The following is a 27512-nucleotide window of genomic DNA, read 5'->3' on the forward strand; positions in this document are numbered from 1 at the left end:
AGAGGTTAGGAAGAATGCTTTGATGATTCCTTAATGTATAGAATGTTCAATATGTAAGATGTGTTTATGAATTTTATGTGATTGTGAAATGAGATAGACATATGATTTTGGGTTGTACTTATATTCATTCATTGGGATTGAGTTATGTTATGCCTTAGGATGATTGATGAAAGGAATAGAATAGGTGCATTTAAGCTTTACTTGAGTATTTAGGAATTTACGAGAATTGAATAGTTAAATGTAATCTATGTTGCCTTCTCGAGAGATTACTAATTGAAAGAGTATGCATATGTATTAGTTATGATTTGGATGCATGGAAAGTAAATGGTTAGAGAATTAAGAAATTTGATCTTCTTGGTAAATAGATGTTGTGATAGAATGTTGCTAAGTAGTGTTGTAAAGATACCCTAGGGAATAAATGTGTTGCAAGAATGTATTTTGTTATCTGTTTTTGTTAGTAGGTTTAATCCGCTTGCATAGAATGGATTTATGATGTTATATTCGATGTTTCATGTGTTCTTGCAGTTGGATAATGTTGTATCGATATATGCTAATGTTAGAATAATGTAATGGATGTGTTAAAAAATAAATTGTTAGTAGTTTTTAGATTATTTCTCTAGGGTATTTTGGCGGGTATTACAGTGTAGCTAGAGAAATTTATGTTTAATATTGTACAAAAGAATGCATGTATTAGATTTCTCCCGAATCTCACTTATAATTGAAAATATAACAAGAAAATCTGAAACAAGATGTCAAAGTAAAAATTTAGCAATTTTGTCTCCTAATAACAAAAATGATTTGAAAAAATAGCCAAAAACCTATGATCCCAAAATATTAAACAATAGTGTGTTATAATATCTTCCACTATACTATTACTTGTCAAATTCAATGTGAAATAGACTATCTATCACACTAATTGATACATTCAAGACAACCTAATAATCACAAACCAAAAATATAAAGAAAAGTGCATAGGCATACAATTTTCACCACCATTACTAATCGTAGAATATAATAAACCTTAAAAGACAACCTAATTATTGGAAATGAAAACACAAAAATAAAAGAGATGGTATGCAATTTTGACCACCATTACAAGTATATAAAAAATAAAACTTTGAGAAACAATATCATTGTGATAAATCCAAAACATAAAGAAAAGGACATGTGTATATAATTTTCACTACCATTACAAATATATAAAAATAAAAACCATGAACTATTCCCCTTAATTTAAAAAAACAACTAACTAAATATTGAGGAATACTAAGATTTCAAAATAAAGATCCATATCTTATTCATTAGTTAGAGATAATATATTAAAGTAATATTGATTGGTTATTTTTCATTTATCGGGGTACAATCAATTTCTCAAACATGAAAAGTGTTGGTGTGAATAGGGATTTGTATAGGTAATAAAGGTCTTACCTAGCTAGTTCCTAGTGTGGAAATATTCACATGACTTAAGTTTACTTAGGTCGTAGGTGGTATTCTATAAGTCTCTGTTGTCTAGATAATATCTTATCATATCTTATCTTTGTTTAATGTTTGTTACCTAGGTCATTTAATATTTGTTTAGTTGGTTGTATCATGTCATAAAATTACTTGACACATATCATGATCTTGTCTAACATTATGTCATCACTTTGCCTATATAAAGAAGGTACCTCTAACATTGTAAAATATCATCTTTGTCACAATCATCATATTTTATTCTTGATTTGGTGGAATGTTATCTTTTGTTGTTTCTTCTCTCTTGTCATGTAGAGGTTATTTGATGCTACAAATTGAAGATATTGGATGATTAGTTCAACATGGTTCAAAGCTCTGAATTTGGCAATCCCCTTCCTTTTAGAGAGTTTCCACCATCAAGTTTTTATTGTGATTTGAGTTTCTATTTTGATCTTATTTTCATGCAATCTTGAGAATCAATAAGGGTTTGCATAGATATTTAAATTGTATATATTGCATTTTATTTTGTGATATCTTGTGATTCCAACACTTTTGGATATAGTGGCAATATTTTTGGCTATACCGTGTCTAGGAGACTTGAAAAAGCTAGATTTGTCTTTTAATTCATTCAATTTGGCCATCATTTGCAACTTTGGCAAACAAGGGTTTGAAGCTTAGATTTGGTAAACAAATTTTGTTCAAGGTATTGTCGATTCAAATCGAACTCATCATTATATTCAGGAGGTCTAGGAGATAAATTTTGACTCTAAATTTGGCCATTTAAAAAAAATAAAAATTTCTCCAATAGACCATATAGTCCACTGAGTGCAAGTATAGCATCTTTTTCTTTGGCAAAAAGTAAAAAGAAGTGTTATTTTTTATGCTTTTCTTTTGTATTGAGTGATTTTTTTCCTAAATTATTTTTATTATAAAAAAATATTATCAAAAAATCACAAGAAAAAACTAAAAATTTTGATCACATCAAATTATTTTTGTAGCTGGCATTATTGACTTTGCAACCTATACACACCCTTTTTGTAGGGTTGGTCATTTGTTAGAACAACTCAAATCTTCTGCATCGGTCCATGAATATGTGTTCTTTACTTATGCATTTGTACCATAATTAGATTCTTTATTGTTTATTAACCCATGAAGTATATTGCTTTAGTAGGGGTTTACTTTGGTGGCACATCTATTGTTTTGCATGACAGTCGTATTGCTTGGTAGGCACATTTTATGTATCAACAAGTTTACTTTTATTTTGGTTAGCATTTAATATGTGTGCGATGCGATCTATGTTGGTACTCAAAACACCCATAGACTAGGCATTGACACCCATGCCTAAGCCCATTGTTCCCACATCGCCACTTCTAAACTTTGTCGCCTATTGACCACCATCATTGTCCTCTTTTTTTTCCCATCTCCAATGATGGTCATGTTGGCATATGCACACTCCAATGAGACATTGTAGGTGATTGAAGGTTTTGTCATTGATGGCAACGTTACAATCCTATGGCATCGACAAGGCATTACACCGGCACTCAAACCACCGACATCGACAGAGAAAGGAAGCATACCGACACAAAGGCCGACAGGATTTTTGTTATAATATATTTTTTTTATTATTGTAAAATCTTTGTAAGCCGACTTGGCATCATTGTAGAACATTTGTAAGAAAGATAGTGGAATATATTAGGCAAAATAAGGCAGACCTATTAGGCGAATTATAGGTTAAGGGTTTATGTAAGAAGAAGAGCAGAAACCGGTACTGGATCTGGCATTATAGATGCTATTCTGAAGCAGTACAAGATACTGGATTTATATAGTCCATCATTGTAAGTCAGTGAGACTTCCCATTGAGCAGTGAGCTCTAGGCAGTTGGCCTTCCTGCATGTGCAGGCCCCTCTTGTAAGTAATATTCTCTTATTGGCCAGTAAGTGAATATTGTGGGTCACAAATCCCACTGAGGTTTTTCCCACACCGGGTTTCCTCGTTAAATCCTTGTGTTATGGTGTGTTTTTCATGTGGTTGCTTTTAATTATGTTTATTGCAATATTTCTTGCATACCGGTACACTGTTATAATATGTTCTACATGTTTTAAGTTAAGAAATTCAATTCATCGGTTAGATACTGATTCACCACCCCTCTCAGTATCTGTGGGAATCCTAACAATTGGTATCGGAGCTTGGTCCTCTATTTTCAGAAGCCTAACATCTTGAGGAAGATCTTGACACCGGTAGAGATGGAAAATCTGATGAAGCAGCTAGAAGCAGCTCTCTCAGACTATGATGCAGAGAAATTGAAAAACATCAAACTAGAAGATGATCTAAAGGTAGCCCAGGATATTATTCAAGCACTTCAAGAGAATCTTACTATTGCAAGAAATAAGAGAAGAGAACTTTATGAAAAGATGCAAATTGAGAATGATGAAAAGGAATCACTTAATGATATGATAAACAAGCTAAAACAAGAGAACATGACAACAAAGAATGAGATGCAGGATATGACTATGAGATTCTGTAAGGAAATTGAAGATAGGAAGAAGAATGAAGAAGAATTGACCAGAAGACTAAGTGATGCAGCAAATGAGAACACAAGACTTAGCTATGAAAATTATTTGTTGAAGACAGACCTGATGCACACTCAGAATGACTCAAATGAACTGATGAGATAGAAAGATGTCTTAGAAAGAGAACTTGATACTGCAAATCAACATAAAGAGAAATTCAAGAAAAGCTCAAAGGAACTTGGTAACTTGCTGAAGAATAAAAAACCTAAAGGTGACACTTCTGGAATTGGCTTTGAAGTTGGTGAAAGCTCTGGTACTACAAACACTAAGGATCATAACAAACTGGTAAGGCAACCTAATGCTTATAAATTCAATGGAAAATGCTTTAACTGTAATAAGTATGGTCATAGAGCAAATGAATGTAGATCTAGAAATTATCAGAATATCAACACACCCATCGGTCAATATTCAAAATGCAACAAAGTTGGTCACAACTCTGAAAATTGCAGAATGAATGTGAGATGTTATGTTTGTGGAAGATTTGGACATTTATCTAATCAACGCAGAACAAAAACCGGCATAGGTTATGGAAAGGCTATTCAGAAAAATAATGTGACTTGTTATGCATGTAACAAGATTGGGCATATTGCAAAATTCTGTAGAAGTAAAGGATCACCGACAGACAACAAAGGTCCTAGTTTGAAAGGAAAAGAAAAAGTTGAAGAGGTTAAGCAAGAATTCTCAAAACAATGGATTAGAAAGTCAGACCTAAATATTGTTGGGAATACTCCTCCACCGGTAGAACCAATCATCACTCCACCGACAGGACAAAGTAGTGCTTCACCGACAGGATAGAGTAATACTCCACCGGCAGGAAGCTTTTCATCAAATTGAAGAAAATTTTCTTGAGGGTTTGGCAATCAATGAGACAAATGCTATAATTCCCTCGGTTAATGGTGAGAAGTTGGAAATTACTTCTATATCGGTAGACAATGTTAAGTGACTACTTAACCAGCATACATTAAATGTGGTAGTTGGCAGTTCGACATTATAAATTAATGTTTTTGGCTCCATTTCACTTCACCGAGCATTCAAACATTCGAAGAGTGCGAAATCTCTAGAGCTAAGGCATTTCGAGCAAAGAGGCAAAGCACTTCAAAAATCAATCCATCCAAAGGCAGAAAAAGGTATTTATCATGGCATCCTCCTCTGCACCTGAATTCATAGCAAACCCTACAGTAGTCAAGGTTATAAAATGCCCTAGGCCCGTATTTCAACTAGTTCCTGAGGTAGCTAAGAAAGATGACAATGTAGGTGCTTTTTCCCAAATTCCAAAAGGAGTTGTTTTTGCAGAAGATCCCAGGATATACATCCATTACAACATAGAGGAATTAGGAGATGAAGAAATTAAAAACATGTATAAGGCTGTTATATGTGACAATTCCAGAAATATAAAACCTGAACATAAAGTTGTTGAAACTCTAGGATTCACTGAAATCCTCTGCATTCCTAAATTTCGCAAGGAAGTGATTAGGATAGTTTTAAGCAGGGTACATGGTTCATTCTTTTGGCTTGATTCGGTTCAAAAAATTACAAAGGAAGCCATGAAAGCAGTAACAGGGTTACCTTCCACCGATAACAGACCAGACAAGACTAAGAAGGTCTCCAATGACCTAGTAATGAATCTAACTGGTGCAACATCACACAGAAGGTCTCTAAGGGTTAATGATGTGACTGATATAAATGTGAGATTTGTTAGCATGATTTTAGGGTACAAAGCAACTCATGCAAACAGACTTAACTTAGTTTCAAGTTTATGCATTAAGAGTGCTTATGACATGGTTAAAGACAATGTAAAAATTGATGTATGTGAACAGTTAAAAGATGAGTTGATTGATAACTTAGGCAAAATCAAGAAGGATAAGAAAGGAACTTTTAGATTTGGAAATCTACTTGTATGCTTGATGCTACACATAACTAAATAGGTTCCCAGTATTGGCCATAAGAACCTTGGATTTGATATACCGGTAGGAAAACAGTTAACAGACCTATTCAACAATATGGGTGAAAACAAAGAAAAGAATATTCATGACTATTTTCAAGCACTAAAGGTTAGGATGAACAAAAGGATCAAACTATCACAGCAAATTGTTAACAAATACAAGGATGATATATGTTTTGTAATAAAAAAGGATGAGATCTGGATGGAAGCAGTCATCCCTAGAACAATTTGGGTTACAGAGATGGGTTATGAAACCGATGATCATATCATTGAGACTTATGCTAAAGCACTTCTGGAAGCACCAAATGAACCTAAGGAAGAAGTATTTGGTAGTGCTGAGACCATAGAAAGTCAAATTCAATCTAAGAAGAGAGTGAAAAAGGTTGAAGCAATTGTGAGAAGAGGTTCTAGACAGGCTAAGGCTATTAAAGAAGATATACTAAAACAAACCGATATCACTAAAGATGAGTTACAGGCACAACAACCAGAAACTCACCTTTTACCGGTAGCTACTTCTTCGGAGAATGACATGCCTGCAACTTTCAAAAGAGTTGTAAGGAAAAGGGATCCTTCACTGACATCCACACCCTTTCCTAGAAGGACTAGACAAAAAAAACAGGCAGTGAGGTCTCTGGTTAGAAAGTTGACACCAAAGAAGAAGAAGAAGACTAAACAAAACATGGCCCCTCTTGACAAATTGCTAAATGAAATCACAAAGGAAGGGAAACTCAAGAACATAGGAAAGGTCTATGATACACTATCAGCATATGAAAAAGAACAAGTTGAAAATAGTGTCATTTTACGCCTAGATATCTATAAGAAGTTTCTGATGGAAGTTGTAGATGAACCACCAGATGAATTGTTCAAAAGACTGGAAGCAAGAAGACAAGATGTTGTAGAGCTTGATATGAAAATCAAAATTGAAAAGTTACTTGTTGTTTACCTAGTAAACTCACCTAAGGAGATAGATGACTTAATTGCACAAGCCAGCCGGTCAGTATTCTCTACTGCACATCGACATATTGCATTAATGGTTGGAAGAGTGAATGAAGTAACAGAGGAAATAGAAAATGCATGGGACATATTCCTTGTTGAGAAGGAAAAACAGGAAGAGTACAGGAACCCCAAACCATTAAAGGTATACCAAAAGGAGAAGGAAAAAGGAAAAGGAAAGGTTGGTGGACCTCCGAGCATCAAAGTAAAAGACAACTTACTCCCACCACCTCCAATTATATCACCGGTAACAACTACTGAAGATCAAATGACAGATGCGAGTATGGACATAAAGGATACAAATCCTAACCCTGAGGTACTATAGGGTGAATTCACAAAGCTGGTTCCCACTTTTACCAACGAAGGAATTTGGCGAAAGTGGGAACTTCGATTTTCTAGGTGTTCGAGCAAAATAGTGGTATTCGCTCGAACTACCCCTGGGAGTTCGAGCGAACCATGTTGCGGACCTGGGTTCACTCGAACCGCGGGTGACTTTGTACGGGCTGAAATCAAGCCTATTGGTTCGAGAGAATGGGGGTTCGCTTGAACCATAATGGATTCAAGCGAACCCCATTCGCTCGAAGTACTATTCATTCGAACCCTCTAATTTGAGGTTTCTCCCAAAAAATTTTAGAATTCTGAAGAATTAATGACTTCAGATCTCTGGTTCAAAGCACGAATGAAATAATCTTGATAACCCAAAAATATTAGATTGTAGTACTCGGAGCAAGCTTTCCAACGAGTATAATTTTGTTATATTTTGAATTTATTATGTTCTTGTTTTTTTAATTTTATGGAAAATTGGTTTTTCATCGAACATGAACTTCTCTGTTCAACGCATTCGGAAAAATAAGAAACTAATTCAAAAAAATTCTGAAAAATATCTATGCCCCTGGTATTAATGTCTTCTTTCTAAAAAAAAAAAAAAATGAATTTCGATTTATATAGAACAAGTTATGTGTTCAAACGTAAACCTATGTCTAAATTATGACTAGTCGGACTTCAAAACTTTATAAAATGAAAAATATTAAACATATCACTATAAAACCAAATGCAAGCCCTGGCGAAAGAATTGAGTTTTTATCATTTATAGAAAAAAAGTTATACGTTTCAGGAGGCACCTCACTCTTAAAAAATGTAGTTTGTTGTAAAAAACTACTTTTCGAGGGAGATGAAATTTTTTTTAAAAAATCCTTCAAAAAAATTTGAAAAAAATGTATATAGAATCTACAAACAAAATGATAGAAATCACTAATTTACATCATCTTCAAATTTTTAATAGTTTAAAAGTTATAGTTCTTGGAAGTTGAAGATTATTTTAAAAATGTACATCTTAGTGTCAAAAGTGGCAAAAAAGTGGGAACCATTATTGTGAGTTCACCCTATACATAGTCGATGTTGATACACAAAAAGTCAACATTATGATAGACAAAGATACAACTGGCAAGACAGATATGGCTAGTGAGCCACCGGCAATTGACAACATTGACAATACTGAAAGAAAAGTTGAAGTTGATAACACAGAGCAACAAACAGAGAGACAAGCAGAGCAACAGGTTCTAGAAAAGCAACAGGTTCATGTGGAAACAGTGCCACCGACAACAGGAGAAGATCAAAAACCATAGCTTAAGGAAATGGAAACACAGACTGACCTACCAGAGGTCACTACAAGCTTGGTTACTTCCTCCACCGGCGGAATTCAAAATGTTGGTTCCTCCTCAACAGGCTACAAATCAACAAATGTAACTGAAGTACTTTTGGACTCCATCAAAAGGATAACAGATTGTAGTTCACAGGCTTATAAAGCTATAGATGACACAATCCCAATTTTGAAGATGATAGCTCCTAACTATAACATGGACAATAAGAATTCTTTAAGACAACTTGACACTTTGTGTAAATACATCACTGAGAACACAGTGACTATTGAGAAAATAAAGGAAGAAACATTGAAGGACAAGTTAGAAATTGAAAAGCAAAATTTCTTTGAAGATCAGAGAAAGAAGTATACTAGGGAATTTGACACACTTCTACCGGAACTATGTAACTTATTGAAGGAATTCAAAACTTTGTACAAAGATACTTGCAAGACAAACTTTTTGACAATAGACATAGATAAGAAAATGAGCAAGGTACAGGATGAAATCAATAAACTTGCTGATAATTTTGTTAACTCACCTGATACATTATTAGTTTTTTAACAAAGGATAACAAGTTTTGAGGAAGAGTTACTTAAGTTAGAAAGAGAAAAGGAGAGAATAGTAAATAAGGCAAAGAATTTGAGACTAAGACTGAGTCCAAGATTGGACTATCTAGCATCATTACGGAAGGAAATATCTGAGGCACTGGTATAGGGACAGAGAACACCGACAGAGCATATGCAGCAACTCACCGGTACAGTTCAAAGAATAGAGACAACAATAAAGGACAACAAGAAGTTTATGGAAAGTATAAACTTAATTTTGGCAGATCTTTTTCAAATTGTAATGACCCAGTTACAAGGTTGAGACTACAACTCTACTGACATCTTGACAACCTTTGTCATTGATGCCAAAGGGGGAGTAGTAGTATGAGAAAATAACCGGAAAAAGACTTATCTGCTCAGGGGGAGTTCTTATATTTTTTGGTAACATATTTTTGGAAACATTTTTGGATTACAAGTTTTGGATACACTTTTGAATTTTCTCATGAGTGTTGCCATCAATGCCAAAGGGGGAGATTGTTGGCATATGCACACTCCAATGAGACATTGTAGGTGATTGAAGGTTTTGTCATTGATGGCAACCTTACAAACCTATGGCATCGGCAAGGCATTACACTGGCACTAGCAAGATCAGACTCTACACCGACACTCAGACCACCGGCACCGGCAGAGAAAGGAAGCATATCGACACAGAGGCCGACAGGATTTTTGTTATAATATATTTTGTTTATTATTGTAAAATCTTTGTAAGCCGACTTGTCATCATTGTAAAATGACTCTTATATAAGAGAGATCATTGTAGAACATTTGTAAGAAAGATAGTGGAATATATTAGGCGAAATAAGGCAGACCTATTATGCGAATTATAGGTTAAGGGTTTATGTAAGAAGCAGAGCAGAAACTGGTACTGGATTTGGCATTATAGATGCTATTCTAAAGCAGTACAAGATACTGGATTTATATAATCCATCATTGTAAGTCAGTGAGACTTCCCATTGAGCAGTGAGCTCTAGGCAGTTGGCCTTCCTGCATGTGCAGGCCTGTCGTGCCCAAACTTTTGGGCACAAACGGAATAGATTTTTTAAAAAAAAAAATACTTAACCTAGTACAATAACACAAAACTAGTTTAGTCTTAACTATGTTTTTGAGTGATTTCAATAACTACACCAATTTGGCGAAAAACCATCTAAGTTAAAAGCGCGATTATAATTCTCCATTGGAATTAAAATTATCTTCCGTTAATAAATAATTAAACTTAGCAAATAATCTCCACATTAATTGATAGGGTACATTAATAATCTCTTATAGTTCTTTAATTACCTAGGGTCTGAATAAATTCGTCCTAGCTCTTAGATTTAAGTAATCTATGTCTATTATAACAATATGCGTAATTTGTCTAAAATTTGATTAAAGGGGTTAATGGAGTCCATAATGTAATTTTACCCTATAAAAGACACTTAATGTTTGGCCTATATAAATAATTAATTTCATTCAGGATAAATACTAACAAGGTATTTTTTTTTATATATATCCTATGATATTAAATCATAATATAAAATTTCCTAAAGATGAGTTTATACCTTTATATTTTGTTGTATATATATATATATATATATATATATATATTCTTTTATAAATACAATTAAATACATATTTTAACTAGACACTCATTTATATATATTTTTTTTTAAACAAAAGAACACAACTATATGAGAAAATGAGGCACATTTTATTTTATATAAAAAATAAACCCATAAAACCCAAATGTAAGAATATAAGCATACTCACCCCCTTCCCTTATTCTACATCTGGATGTCTTGCCCTAACCCTAATTTCGGGTTAGGGTTTTATCAAGACATCCTTTATTTTACTTTTATATTTTTTTATATTTTTTTGTGTGTGAAGTGTGTGCTTATTGTATTGTGCAAGGTAGAGGAGCCATGGTGGAGGCGACACCTTCCACAGAGGCCGCGAGGGTTACAGTGGCGACCGAGTCTCTTTTTTTTTCATAGCGTTTCCCTGTTCATCGCAAGGCCAAGTCTACGGAGGGGAACCCGCAGGGATTAAAAGACCGCCGCAGTGGCGCCTTGGCACCACTGCGGGTCGCGCCATGCAGCGGCGCCCCGGTGTCGCTGCGGGACGCGGCCCGCAGTGGTGGCCAAGGCCGCCCCTGCGGTACACGGCCCGCAGCGGCGCCGCGGTGCCCCTGTGTGCCTCAGCCCACAGTGGCGCCTCGGCGCCTCTGTGGGTCGCGGCCCACAGGAAATCCCGCACCACCCAAACCCTCCCACACAGTGCTTCGGCTCCATGCTTTCCGGGGGGGGTAGGGCTTGGCACCCTAATATTTGTTATTTTTAGTTTTTTTTTGTATAAATATTTTTCTTCCTTAAAAAAATAAAGAAATTAAAAATCGACTTTTATATATATATATATAAACATGCATATATGTACATTTATTTTAATAGGTAGACTTTCAGAAAGGAATATTTTAATGAATGATAAACATACATCTTTTTTTTTTTAAAACCCTATATATATATATATATATATATATATATATATATATATATATATTAACACCCTAGGCCAAACTACAAGTTTTCTTTCTGGTTAATTTATTTTTACATGCAGAAATTAACATGATCATTTATAGCATGATAATAGTGAACTAATATTTTTTTTTGTGTTTTCTAAAAGGTAAGAAGGAAAAGTAATTTATATTCTGCAACTAACATTTTAAATGCATATAAAACAGCAACTTAAATGTAATCTTGTTGGTAAACAAAATAAAAACTAGGTCTATATGCAAATCTTTCATTTGATACAATAAGCTACTACATTAAGATTTATTTCCTGCATTAAATGGAAAAATATATGACAGATTTATTTTATTTGCAGCAGCATAAATAAACAAAATGAACATGTAGTGACAGAATTAACTTATTTGCACAATACACATAAATGTAGCAACTTTTTTTTTTTTTTTTAATAATAGGGATTTAAATACATGCTAATACACCTCATCTTTTTTTTTGCAAAACTAATCAAAAATAGGATAAATACATTTCTTTAGCAGATTTAGATACAAAGTAAATAAGAATACAAATGGGTTTGAAAACCCAACTAATATTTCCTTTCCATAGGAATATGGATAAAATAAATACACTTCTTTTCTTTTGGAAATTAAATACAACAATAGCTCTTTTCTTTTTCTTGCTACAAATAAATACATTCTTTTGAATTATTTCTGCAACTTAGAACAACAACTAATCCCTTTATCATTTCTTTTCCATCCCAAGCTACCTACAATAAAATACAACTTGACCATGGAGAGCTCACCTCCCAGCCTAGGCTTACTAGAAGCCACCCCCGAGCTTGGAGAACCAAGCACTAGACGGGTCACAAACCAACAAACAAACACAACAAACAAGGGCAAGCACTCAACATGCATTTTCCCATCCCAAGCTACACTCTCACCACAACTTGTGATGATCTTTCCATGGGTGGAAGTGGACCAAGTACCATTGGGGAGATTGCAAGCCAAATTACAACTCAAGCCACCTCATCGCAATACAAAATACAACAAAAGATTCACCTCCACACCTTATGTCCCCCAAAGGCACAAAAGCCATATTTTCTTCCCTTATGACCCCCAAATGCATACACAAGGCTATGCAGCAAGGGTCACAAAGGACACCCTTGAGATCACTCTCCTTAAGGAGAGCCTCTCACCCAAGGTTGTCATACTTCTTCCACCCCAAGACCATCCTACTCTCCCAAGAGTAGGGGGGTCTTGGACACTCCCAAAACAAGAATACATAAACAAGAACATGGAAATGAAAACTTACATTTTTCTCCTACAACAAATTACATATACACATCTCTTCATACAAGCATTTCTTTTTTTTTGCAAAAACAACATAAACAACTTAAACAAAAGGAAGTAAACCCAACCTTAATCTGCCAATAGGTATGTTAGACTTAGTTGGGGATGAGCTGCCCAAATCCACACAAACTTTCCACCAACACTTCACCAAAATTCTATCCTACAACTAAATTTCAAAAATTGCATAATCTCCAAAAATGGAGAGTGGGTGATTACTCACTAAGTCCCTAATCCTTGCCTAAGAAGGCCTCTCACACACTTCCCAACCCCTTGGGTGAGGTGAGAGTTCCCATTGGTTTCTCTTCCCAACCTCTTACATATTACTAAAACTGGAAAGGGAAAAGGTGAGAGAGAATGGGGAAGAGAGTTTGACATCAAAAGGGAAGGTTGTCTATCCTAGGAGGAACCTTCTAAGTTGAATTTTCGCTCACCTTGGAAAAACCACTTTTTGGGGTGACTAAACAATCACATGGGAGTAGTCACATGTTTAAAAATACCCCTAACCCATAGGTATACCCTTTGGACCTTTGGAAAAGCCCTAAAACTGACCTTAGGAGTCCATTTGACCCCTTAGAAACCCAACTGAAGTTAACCTACGGGTCAAACCTGAGTTGACCACTCCCAAGACTCCCTACCCAAGGCAAATTTGGGACCACACTCTTGTGTTTGAATGGCTTTGGTAGAAACAAAAATCCCTCCAAGAGACAAGTCAAAATCAATGACACTAATCATCACATGTGTCAAGTGACACAATAAAATACAATATAAAAATCACACATGGAATTTGTCTCTTGTAGGTTTACACAATTAAATAAAATCAAATTAACACACATGCATCATTTACTTTCACGAATAAAATGCATTACAAACGGGGTGTTGTCTCTCCAAATAGACAACCCCTGGCTTAACAAACGTACATTGGTCTAGGTTTGGTTCTCCATATTTATTCCATGGTCACATGGATAATTTTCCTGCACATCTCAATTAACACATTAGTAATTCCAAATAATCACAATTATACATAATTAAATACATAGATTTCATTGCACATCAAACACTCATACATTTGACAATAATAATTCAATATCTCATTCATTCAAATTCGATTCCACATAAGCAATTATCATAATTCTCAAAATTGAACCATTCATAAAATAAACATCTTTTTTTTCTATCATCAAAATGAAGTCCTGCAATTCCAATAATGACATTCACCATTTCAAAGTAATTCTATTCTAGTAACATATAAAGTTTCATAATCATCATGCATAAAATAAAGCATCAATATATGTCAATGTGATCCAAATCATGGAATCATATAGGTTCTAAATCCATAAAGCATAAAATAAAGCATCCATAATAGTCTCAATATGCAAATAACTGAAAATGTCAAACTGAGTCGGGGTAGGGCCTCACAAGGCCCCTCTTGTAAGTAATATTCTCTTATTAGCCAGTAAGTGAATATTGTGGGTCACAAATCCCACCGAGGTTTTTCCCACACCGGGTTTCCTCGTTAAATCCTTGTGTTATGGTGTGTTTTTCATGTTGTTGCCTTTAATTATGTTTATTGCATTATTTCTTGCATACCGGTACACTGTTATAATATGTTCTACATGTTTTAAGTTAAGAAATTCAATTCACCGGTTAGATACCGATTCAGCCTCCGCTCTCAGTATCTGTGGGAATCCTAACAGGTCACATGGGTGCCCAAGGTCTTGGCCCTTGAATACTATATTTCTTTTTCATTTTTTACAACTTGCACTCATTAGAAAAATGGCCATATCTTTTCCATACAAAATGATTTTTTGGTAAATAAGATATCATCAGAAAGTTGGTTTTGAGCACTATCCAGTGGTGCAGGCAGTTTTGTTAGATTTTGTTGTTGTGTATTTTGTAGCTTTTTGAAATCAAAAGTGTGTTTTTGGCTTCCAAGCTCATAACTTTCAACCAGGTTCTTCATTTTTTATAATTCTTACGACATTGAAAAGGTCTTTTAGATCATCTTCATTCCATCAATGCATTTTTTCTAGATTTTTCTCTAGGTACAATTAATACAAGACTTTACATTTAAAAACTTTGATTAGTTACTTGGTTGTTTTGACACCTGGAACACTTTTGTTTGTGTGGGATGGCTTCATATTCTATATAGCATTTTGTCCTTTGTGAGCTCTTTAAACATATTTTGTAAGTGCCTCTCTTTTGTAGATGCATTTGGGTAAAGAGATACAATCTTGTACATGTATTTTGGGTTTTTTTTCATAAATTTTGCATCGTATTATTTTACTCACTCTGTATTTATAAAGTGCCATGGGGGTTTGTTTAGTTTCTTTGTTATTAAATCCAATCATATCTTTGTTAAGTGAGTGCCCCTCCATGACATCAATGAATCTTAGATATTCTTACCTCATGCATGCACGTCTTGTTGTTGCACACTCTTTTTTAGTTTCAAGTACCCTCCTGGCTACCTTAGATGTTGTATCTTCTCCTTCACACGTCACTTGGTAACACACAGTTTTAGTGGAGCTGTCATGCCTCTATCTAGTTAGCATTATGTGGGGTATTGTATTTTTCATACTAATGCTTCCTTGGTTTTTCTTGGAGTGTATTATGAGACACTCTTGCAATCCTATTTTCTAGAGGTAACCTATCATCATGAATTGATCTTGTTTCTTTAGAATATTGCATTTGTATTTGCAAATTACATTAAGGTTGAGTAGTGATGGTTGAGGTCACTAATGCAAATTCATTTTCCACTTGTACTTTTTAATTGATTGATGTTAGTTCCTTTTTCCTCTCTCCATATTATCATGTTGTTTGAGTAGTGTCATTGGGGGAACTCATGCAAATTGTTGTCTTCTTGATCCTAATCATTATATGTTTCAAACAAAGGTTCTTCAATTAAAACACCATATCAGTTGCCTTTTGACATTTGTCTACAAATTCTTGGTGCTTTAGTGATGTTTTCCATGTTCCTCTTTTTGTTGGGACATTGTTGTGGAGGCTTCCTAGCTCTTCATCTTTGCTCTCATTTAGAAAGGAGTTTTGTCCCATAGGGTTTTATTTTTTATTTTTCTCAATTTGTGAGAGATTGCATTGTACTTGTACATGGGTATCTCATCAGGTGTTGTTGTTGGGACCCATCTTCTACATCTTTGCATTTTTTTCCTCTTTAAGTTGCACTTAAGATAGGGGGGGGGGGGTGGAATTCTTAGAGACACATGGTGAAAACATTCTCAAAGACACATGGTGAGATGTCAAGAATTCACGAGGACTCCATTTTGTTTTACTCCAATTCTCCATGCAATTCCCTCTGTGGGGTGCTTGCTTTTAAACCTAAAATATTTTGAAGAGGATGTAATTTTTTTTTCAGCCTTTGGACATGGGATGTGTTGGAAGCCTCCTTGTTATTTCTTTGGTTTTTTGCGAAGCCTCCACATGGAAAGCCCTAAAAAGATATCCTTTCAAAAGGCGTGTGCCTAGAAAAGGAGATTAAGGCTGTGGGAATTATAAATCCATTAGATTAGTGCTCAATCTGATTTGTAAGGAAGTTAACTAGAAGAACAACTTCCTACACTAACCTTGAGAGGATGGTAATGCAAAACCATTTACAAATCATTACAATAGTTACATAAACTTAATAGAAATAAACATAATTAACATGCATATCACAACATAATACTTTACGTAGGGAAAACCCTTTTAGGAGAAAAAACAACATTGTACAAAATTTACCCAATATATATTATTTAGAAATCAACAACAGATTACAATATACTTGCAGTGAAATCTTCTTACAGGAGTACCACCAACGAGATCCAAAGGCATCTCAACAGTTATCACTCTGATAACACATCACAATACAATATTCGTAATACAATCCGCTCTTAAAATAGGGTTGCCTTCTAGAGAAAACACAACGCTCAAAATATCCATAGTTAGATCTATGACCTAATGATAAACGGTCAAAATTTACAATGACCAAGACAGCAAAGGGGGAACCCCTTGCAACCCCCAAGTCAAGTGTGCTGCCCTCAAAGCCTCGATAGTTGGGGGCAAGCCCTTGAACCCCCATTGTCATGTATCAACATTAACCTTTATCAATAGTACTCTTTTATCATTGCAAGGTGAAGACACCATTTTTCCTAATGCGATCTAAATGTAGTCAAAGAATCTACATGCTCTTCTTTTTGTTGGGACACTGTTATGGAGACTTCTTAGTCCTTCATTTTTTCTCTCTTTTGGAAAGCATTTTTTCCCATAGGTTTTTCCTCTCTTTCTCCATTTGCGAGAGATTGTGTTGCATTTGTACATGGGTATCTTATTAAGCGTTTTTTTTAGACCCATCTTCTACGTCTTTGGATTTTTTTTCCCTATTTAGGTTGCACTTAAGGTGAGGGATGGTGGTGGCATAAATAAGGTTTTGTACATTATCATCATACAATGTTCTTTATTTGTTAGAATAACATATTTTGTTGTTATTTCTCTTGTCATTTGGTGTTCAAGATTGAAGATCTTGGATGATTACTTCAACAATACATTAGTATGAAGATAAGAATCCTAAATCTATTACATCTCTCACAAAAAACAATACTTAATACCTAATATCCACGATTCACCATAATTTGTGAAGCCTTGTTTTGGAAAAAAATTAATTAAGCCATGAGTGAACATATCAATCAAGTAAATTTTTGCTAGCTCTTTTCTTCCTTCCAATTTAATTTACTTAGCAAAAGAGGTTCCCTATGAATGTTGAAACCTTTAAACCTAGATTTCAACATTTATTATTAATTTTTGCAAGCAAGCTTCTAAAATCAATTGTCTATTTTTCGTATCAATATTTTGGATCACACTCAACAATCCTTCATCAAAAAGAAGAGTGAAGAATATGAATGCAAATATAGTCTTATAAAGAGGACTAGGGGAGGAATTAAACTAGAGAATGAGGTACAAATGTGTTAAAAATGAATGAAAAGAGAAGGAAAATAAGTTATCAATAAAAAATGATTAAAATATTAACCAATGAATATGGAAGAAAGTTTAGGAGTTTAAGTTATAACCATTATAACCAATGAAAATGCAATGAGTTTTTTTTATAGTTTGTAACCAATTATGTGTATAATCATGTAATTAGATAGATTAATCTATTAAGAAATATATAAAATTGTAATTATAATAGAATTAATTAAAATAAAATAAAAAAGAACGAAATGTGTGCATCCAAAACTAAAAATAAAAAATAAAAAAATAGATCTAAAAAAATATAGAAATATAGAAACAAAAACCTTGTATACCAAAGTAAGTATATATATTGTGTGAGGGAAAATCATGCTTGAATGTAGAAGATTGAAATACCTGCGATTACAACCAAGCAAACACAATTAGCTCAAACACCTCATGATTGGAATGTTTGAAAGAAATGAACAAAGCATAATTGACATAAAACAAATAATATGCAAATTCTATGAACAACTCAGGTTGATTTGATTATCCCATGGTCAAATGTGTGCTCATGGACACAACAACTGCTTGATATTGCTCCATGATGTGTGATTATGCTAATTGGATTCACGATATGGAGATTGGATGAGGGGATGTGAGGATGAAATTTGGCATTATGAGTGTGTGAATGTAAAAAGTGGAGGAAAATGTGGCATTATAACATTATGATTGCATGGAGGTGGAGGATATTTTGCATAATGGTATAATGTGTGGAAGGTGGAGGATTTGCTTGAAGAAGAGGGGATTAAATAGGAGTTGGAAGGAGAGGAGGGGATTGGGAAAATATAACACTTGTCCTTAAGGAGGACAAGTGGCAATCCTATAAGGAATGACAAGTGTCCCTAGGAGGGACACGTGTCAAAAGGAGAAGGAGGACACATGTCTATTTTGGGAGGAAACCACCCAAAATAAGCTTCAGTTTCCTAATATTAAGGAAATTAGGGAATTACGTGCACATACATGTGAGGGGAGCTTAGGATAGGATAGGATAAGGTTAGTTTGGGGGGATAGGGTTGGTTAGAACCCAAAGGTTAGATTAGAGGTTAGGTTAGAAGGAGGTTAGTTAGGTAGTTAAAATTTAGGAGGCATGTGACCTAAAAGGAATATTTGAATTAATAAAATTCAAATAAAGGGATAGAAAAGGGGAATTAATTAATTTGATTAATTAATTCAAGGATGGAAAGGGGGAGTTTATTAATTGGATTAATTAATTCGAAGATTGAGAGTAGCTTTATTAATTAAATTAATTTGACCAAAGAGATGCTCGAGTTTAATTGAATAATACAAATTATTTAACTAATACAAGCGACTTAGGATATTTGATTGAATTAATCTATCAAATTTAAGTGTCTACACACACATACACATATGTATTCATATTTCTATTTTTATTCTATTCTATTTGAATATTATAGATATTTCTACATTTCTTGATAGATTCATCTATTTATTTACATGAATATATAGACAGTTTTATACAAGTCTATATATTCCTACATTTCTTATTTTTTACAATATATTTACATATTAAAATACATTTACATGATATGTAGAAAAATCAAAATATAATGGAATAAAATTAAAATTAAAATGTATACAAAATTGAGAATAAAATAAAAAATAAAATAATGGAAATAGAAATATATAGAATTATAGGGACATTGGAAATATATATTTATATATCAAAATTATTTATAATATATTTAAGTGGGAATGGATATATATGTTATACTCAAAAGTTATTATATTTTTATTTTTATTCTATTCTATTTGTATTTTATATATTTCTTGATAGATTCTACATTTCTATTTTTTAAATATTCCTACATATTAATATACATTTATGATATATAGATAATTTTACAAATTTATATATTATTACACTTTTACATTTTTTATTTTTTTAATATATTTAAATATTAATATACATTTATATATAAATCTTATATTTATGATTATTATTTTTACCAGTTTTTAATCCATTAATTTATTTTTTGGTCTTTTAATTCTGCATTTTGTAGATATTTCTATATTTCTTGATAGATTCATCTATCTATTTATATGAATATATGGAAAATTTTATATAAGTCCATATATTCCTACATTTCTTATTTTTTTATAAGCTATTTACATATTATAATACATTTATATGATATGTATAAAAATCTAAATATAATGGAATAAAATACAAATAAGAATGTATAAAAAAACTGAAGCAAAAAAAAATCAAAAAAAATCTAGAAATATATAGAATTATAGAAACATTAGAAATATATATTTATATGTCAAAATTATTTATATATTGAAGCCAGAATACATATATATTTTATACTCAAGTTATTATATTTGTATTTTTAATCTATTCTGACATTTTATAGATATTTCTGTATTTATTGATAGATTCATCTATCTAATTACATGAATATATAAATAAAATAATATATTTACATATTAATATACATCTATGATATAAAATAATTTATTTACATATTAATATACATCTATGATATATAGATAATTTTACAAATTTATATGTTGCTACATTTCTATTTTCTTAATATATTTTACATATTAATATATTTCTATATATAAATATCATATTTATGATTATTATTCTTTACCATTTTTTAATCCATTAATTTATTTTTCTTGTTTTTTCATTCTTATTCCACACATTTGTATCTTGTTTTCTGATTAAGTTTATTTCTATTTTTCATTCTTTCTTTTCTATCTTCCTCTTTCTTATAATTTATTGAAATTGATAAAATAGACATAACTGGTATCAAACCATTCTTCCAAAAAAATGCCCCTTAAAAAAAAAACATATACTAATTCAAACCAAAATCCCTTCTTGTACTAAAATTTGTTAGGTAAACTTTATTGCTTTCAGGATAACTTGCATTCAAATTGTAGAGATGCCACTCATCATCAATCTCGAAGACATTATTTGCTCAAATCAAGGGCCAGAAATTAACATTTTCTTAGACAGTCTTAGCAAGCAGCGAAAGCCTTTTTAATACAAATAAAATGTACTAAAAAACAAGTTAATTCCAAAATCTAAGGCAGAAACAGTCAGCAGAAAAAAAATTGGGTTACGTTTTCTATTCAAACGGAACTATAAATTACCAATTTAAAAAGAAAATCCAGTTGAAGCATGGGCATCAAACACAGTTTCCCCAAACCCTTTCCATACCTGAATTTCATGTAGACTGTGTTAAGATATTTCATGTAGAGTATGTTGATGGAGCATTTCAATGTGTAACTATAGAAACTTGAGATTGCTAATTATAAATAAAACCATATATCAGGAGTTATTTAGAATTTACAGAAAACTACAGAATAATTTACAAAACTACAGAATAATTTACACAAAACTACTGAATCCATTATAGTCAGCAGTAACAAAGAAACGTTATTGACCCTCTGTGATTATTAAATTGGACAGATGAGCTGTTAAAAAATATGGAGAACAAGCCCCGATTTACTTGCTATGCCCAAATCAGGGTCATTCAAAACACAACCCTAGAGTTATAGGATCAGTCCTAATGGCTGTGGACTCTCGTGTTAGAAGAAAATAGGGGAAAAAGGAAAAAAACAGCATTATTCTCATTCTCTGTTTCTGCAAGGAACAATTTAATTAAGAAATAATCATTCGTGTTAACTAACATGGCTTAAAATATGGATTTTTGGGTGAGTGGGTATTCATTTTAACAGCAGCTAGTAGTTTTGACAAATTACAGGACTTGTTCACATTACAAGAATTACATAAAATGAACAAGCCCTACTCCAAATGACCAGCCCCACCAGTTCTCTGCTTTTTCACAGCTAGTAAAAGTATAATGAACGCAATATATACCATTAATGAAGAAACTTATAGATCATAACCACTAAAACATAAATGAAAGTTGACGAGTCATTGATTTTATGCTTCATGATTATCCTCAAAAACATAAATGAAAGACATCAATCATGTTACAGAGCATAACAGATTTATTAAGACTGTCATCTGAACATATCTAGATTCAGTACAAGTTCAAACTTGTGAAGAACAAATTACAACTTAATAAGTAGAATACTCCAAGTTGAAAAAGAGCCATGTGGGAGGTATGCATGGATTTTACTTCCCGCAAAAAAATTGCTTGCTTAGACAAGTACTTAGAATACTTCACAGATTAGCTATTTGATACGATAATATGCTACAAATTAATTTCGAGGAAAACAATATATAGCTTCCCAGCACAAAAATCTTCAAACCAATTTGCTAGCTTATAGAAGGTAAACAGAAGTTTTGCACCCGACCTGTCATTAGAAAAGCAGTCGTAAGATTAGCAGCCTGCAGAATTTAAGCTACCTTAGTTGAATGAACTAGATCTGTAAGGTGTTAGTTTAGTTGTTATCACCTGATTATTAAGGTTTGGATGACAGACGAAGTCCTCCACCTGCTCCACCACCACCCCCACCTCCAAATCCACCTCCACCTCCACCTCCACCTCCACCCCCTGCACCAAGTCCTCCACCAAAACCGGTTCCTGCTCCATATCCTCCACCAGCTCCTCCTCCAAATCCTCCCCCAGCACCACCACCAGCTCCTCCTCCAAATCCTCCACCAGCACCAGCACCAGCTCCTCCTCCTGCACCCCCACCAGCACCTCCACCAAACCCTCCTCCTGCACCCCCACCAGCCCCACCCCCTAGTCCACCTCCAGCACCACCACCAGCTCCTCCACCTAACCCTCCTCCAGCACCACCACCAGCTCCTCCTCCAAATCCTCCACCAGCACCAGCACCAGCTCCTCCTCCTGCACCCCCACCAGCACCTCCACCAAACCCTCCTCCTGCACCCCCACCAGCCCCACCCCCTAGTCCACCTCCAGCACCACCACCAGCTCCTCCACCTAACCCTCCTCCAGCACCACCACCAGCCCCACCTCCAAGGCCTCCGCCAGCACCACCTCCAAGGCCTCCGCCAGCACCACCTCCAACTCCTCCACCTGCACCTCCCCCAGAACCTCCACCAATTCCACCGCCCGCACCAGCACCTCCTCCAATTCCCCCGCCCTTTCCTCCTCCTGCACCACCACCTCCACCAATTCCTCCTCCGGCTCCTCCACCACCTCCTACACCACCACCAATTCCTCCACCAGCTCCCCCTCCTGCACCACCGCCAATTCCTCCTCCAGCTCCTCCACCACCACCAATTCCACCCCCATGTCCTATTCCTCCACCCGCTCCACCACCAACACTTCCACCAGCTCCCCCTCCTGCACCTCCACCAGCTCCTACACCACCACCAGTTCCACCCCCATGTCCTATTCCTCCACCCACTCCACCACCAACACCTCCACCAGCTCCCCCTCCTGCACCACCGCCAATTTCTCCTCCAGCTCCTCCACCACCTCCAATTCCTCCTCCAGCTCCTCCACCACCTCCTACACCACCGCCAATTCCACCTCCATGTCCAATTCCTTCACCTGCTCCACCACCAATACCTCCGCCAACTCCACCTCCAGCACCACCGCCAATTCCTCCTCCATCTCCTCCACCACCTCCAACACCCCCACCAATTCCACCTCCATGTCCAATTCCTCCACCTGCTCCACCACCAACACCTCCGCCAGCTCCACCTCCAGCACCACTACCTGCTCCACCTCCAGCTCCTCCACCACCACCTATACCACCACCAGCTCCACCTCCTCCACCAACGCCACCGCCAAATCCACCGCCTGCACCACCTCCAGCTCCTCCGCCACCACCAATACCACCACCAGCTCCGCCACCTCCTCCAATTCCCCCACCAGCCCCACCAGCCCCACCTCCAGCACCGCCACCACCTCCAAATCCACCACCTGCTCCACCTCCAACTCCTCCCCCACCACCAGCCCCGCCGCCTCCTCCAATTCCCCCACCAGCACCACCTCCGCCACCAATTCCACCGCCACCTCCTATTCCTCCACCTCTACCATGCCCAAAGTGTTTCCTATGACCAAGTCCACCCCTATGCCCATACCCAAATCCTCCTCCCACACCCCCACCAAATCCTCCGCCATGATGAAAAAACTTGCTCTCCTCGAAACTCTCATCTTTCAAACTCCTACCCAGAACATCTCCGAACAGAGAAACAACAATCGCCATACAAATCACAAACGCAAAAACCAGCTTAGACCCCATTTTCTTTCCTTTCTTCGAATCCAACACACAATTCTTTCGAAACATCAAATCGCGGACGCCATCTTTATAGTCCGCCGCTCAATTTCACTTCGATTTTAACTTCCCCAAGTCAAACACTTAATCAATATCAATGCCCACATTAAAACGATATCACATGCCATTGACTGTTCCACCGCGTATAGATTTTAATAGCAAAGTCTGCAGTGCAGACGCCAAACCATCCTTCCCATTAATGTACACGTTCTACAACTTCGTTATCATCAGAAGAATACCAGTGAACAAAGGTAATTTCTTTCGCTCATTCAATGCTACCCAACACAGCACCGACTCTATTAACGTATAGATTTCTCTTCCCTTTGTCGAAATTCTGAAGTTTATCAATCAATGTTTAGTCTGAATTTGGTAATGAAGTCTCGACAGAGTTAAAATCTGATTGATTTGCCTCGAAATGCAAGCTGCACTGTCTTGTTAGTGCTGTAATGATATGGTGAAATATTTTTAGTCAATGAGAGCATTGAATGCACGTGTAGTTGGCGAGCTCAGAGTTCTGAAATCTGTGCTGGTGGGATGGCTGTCCAAATTAAAGCATTTCGCGTGCTGTTAATATGCTTCAAGCACTTATTTCTCCAGTTGCCTTACCATAGTTAATGTTGGCAACTTTGATGATTGAATTTGGTTGAATGGGTCAACTTGCAACAAAATTGCTCTTATCCTTCAGATACAAGCTGTTAAACAACACGAAGTCTCCGTGATGAGATACAACCATCGATTGAGAGTTATGGGTACTGATTTAGATCGCTCTATTAGTGAAAAGATTATGTAGCTTTCTGTTCCCTTGCTTTTAAGCCATTAATAGTGTTATCCATGGGCTTCCTCTAAAATATTTTGAATGCTACTTGAGATTGGATAACATAACTATATTCCTTTAGGTACCAACTCTAGCAAAAGAATTGACCACTATATTTAATGAGAAAAGTGGATGCCAGCTACCGTTTTCTATTTATTTTATATCATTTTAAAATATACATAATTAGATTATATAAATATTGGTCTTTTATGATTATATTAAAATACTATAACATCATGAGGAAACATGATTCAAATTAGAGGTTGTTGTTTAGTTGAGTTATTAATATGAGCGTGATAGTTAATCAAAGTTATATAAGGGTTGAAGTAAGTTCAATTGTACCTTTGGGGGATTGAACCTTGGTGGCTAGTGCAATCAAAGAAGATACTATCATCCTCACCAAATGGGTATACAAGTTGATGGATCCATGAAACCATCCCTACATTGGTCAATTTAACCTCCTTTCATCTATACAACTCACAATTAATCCATTTACACATCCTAGATGTGATTATTGGAGTGGTCGTATCTCTTGGACATGATTCTAAGCCAATCATGTCCCCCACTAAGCCAACCTACTTGACTATTATTTATCGATTTACTTGCCAAATTAAATTTGAATTGGGGTGTTAGTTCTCATAGTTTAAGTCATGCCCTAGGACGCTTTAGAAAGGGGATAATTAATCAACACATTAATAATATCAATACTTCAACCCTTGCACAATTGATTTCTAAAGATGTCCCTCAATGTCAGGTTCCTCCTTCCGGCTTACTGGTGGAGTTAAACCACATTTTCTAAGTTATAAATGGCTAAGATGTGATTATGAATAAAGGACGAGACTACAAAGTATCATAGGATTGCACCTACAATTCTAGATCTAGGAAATCAAAGTAACTAAATTGGTTGCTCAATAGTTATTTACTTAATATTCTAGTCTCATATTCAATGCACATTTAGTGTGTGTGACATCACATCGGCTACCAAAATGAGATATATACACATTTTTTAATCCCTTCTCTCTTATTATTCACATTTTTTAGATTTGTATATTATGTTAGTGATGGAATTTATATTGATCCTACACCCCCCAAGGTTTTGCCTTAGATTTATTCTTCTTCCCTTATTGATTTTAGATATAATATTTCAAAATAAATTATCTTTCACTTTAAAGATACAAAATAGTAAATTTCCTTATTGGTAAGACTTTCCTTTTAATCAAGGTTTGGATTTAAAGATTATCTTTGCATTCATCCATTATTTGTTGATTGTTGTATCTTCCACCCTATATTTTTATGATCCTTTACCTTGAGATTACCTTCATGTTTACATTCAAAAATATAAGGTGTATTGACTTTTATTTCATCTTATTCCTTTGATCATTGATGACATGCATCATTTTACCACATTTATGATTCTATATGCTTTTTGATTGAGTTGGTTGGATGCTTATCTAAGCTATCCTCTTTCATGGAATTTGTTAGTGTTTTCCTTAGTCTAATTTATTTGTATTCAATCCTTTGTCCACCCTAGTAACAATCTATATAGTCTCCATATAATATCTAGATCAGCTAATCCATCAAATTTGTGCCTCCAAAGCTTTAATACTTATGGGTTGTAATCCCTCAAAGTGCATATGCTACATCATTGTGCACATGGAATTTTGTCTAGTATGTCTAATGACAACCCTAATAGCCTTATAACTACTATATCCTGAACAAAAGTTGTCATTGGCATAAAAAAGGGAGGTGCCTAGACAGATATTGTATTGATGTCAAAAGGGAGTTATCTTAGATAAGTATCAAATATGATGCTAACTCTTATTGCATCTGGATGGTTGGAGAATTATGTTACAACATTGTCATTTTAGAAGCATTTTGAGTTGTTATATGTCATATGCAGTCTCATTGATTGATATGAATACAAAATTAGTTGAGACATGCATGTACTATTGTAGTGTATCTTTTCTTGTTGATAGAAGTTTGTTTTGGGAAGTTGGTTGCAGTTACCCAATTAGTATGCTTGTTTTGGTAACTTGCAAAGATAAAAAATTTCTAATGCTTAAGAGCCAATGTGACTTGTAGTTTGGATGGAGATTATGCCTACACATTTTCTATCTATATTCTATGTTTCTAGAATTCTAATGTGGTAGAACTATATCTCTATTCAAACTTAACTCAAAGCTCCATTAACTAAATCCATTCTTATTGGAATTCAATGAGAGTAAACAAAAGCTATTGATTCAACAAAACCATTGATAACAACATCCACCAACTAACTATCAAATTTGAGAGGATATAACATATATATAGGATCTAGAGAGTCTGATTATTTTTGGACTTAGAGTAACTTGTAAACAAATGTAAATCTTCCCCCCAAAATGGGAAGAATACTTATTTCATCCTAAACAACAATAGGAACCTAATCTTGTAGAGGTGTGAGTGTCACAATTCTA

General features: G+C 34.9%; 1 protein-coding gene across 1 annotated transcript in view; it reads left to right on the forward strand.

Moving 5' to 3' along the window:
- Positions 1 to 24067, forward strand: part of LOC131856427 (leucine-rich repeat extensin-like protein 3) — a 41849-nt gene extending 17782 nt beyond the window's left edge. Inside the window, exons 2-4 of the mRNA XM_059208219.1 lie at positions 11173 to 11483; positions 22470 to 22552; positions 23783 to 24067. Coding sequence (XP_059064202.1) covers positions 11173 to 11483; positions 22470 to 22552; positions 23783 to 24027 — 639 coding nt within the window. The 3' untranslated portion in view covers positions 24028 to 24067. The remainder of the gene's footprint in view (positions 1 to 11172; positions 11484 to 22469; positions 22553 to 23782) is intronic.
- Positions 24068 to 27512: the final 3445 nt, after the last annotated feature.

Source organism: Cryptomeria japonica, chromosome 7, assembly GCF_030272615.1.
Source record: "Cryptomeria japonica chromosome 7, Sugi_1.0, whole genome shotgun sequence".
Lineage (NCBI taxonomy): Eukaryota > Viridiplantae > Streptophyta > Pinopsida > Cupressales > Cupressaceae > Cryptomeria > Cryptomeria japonica.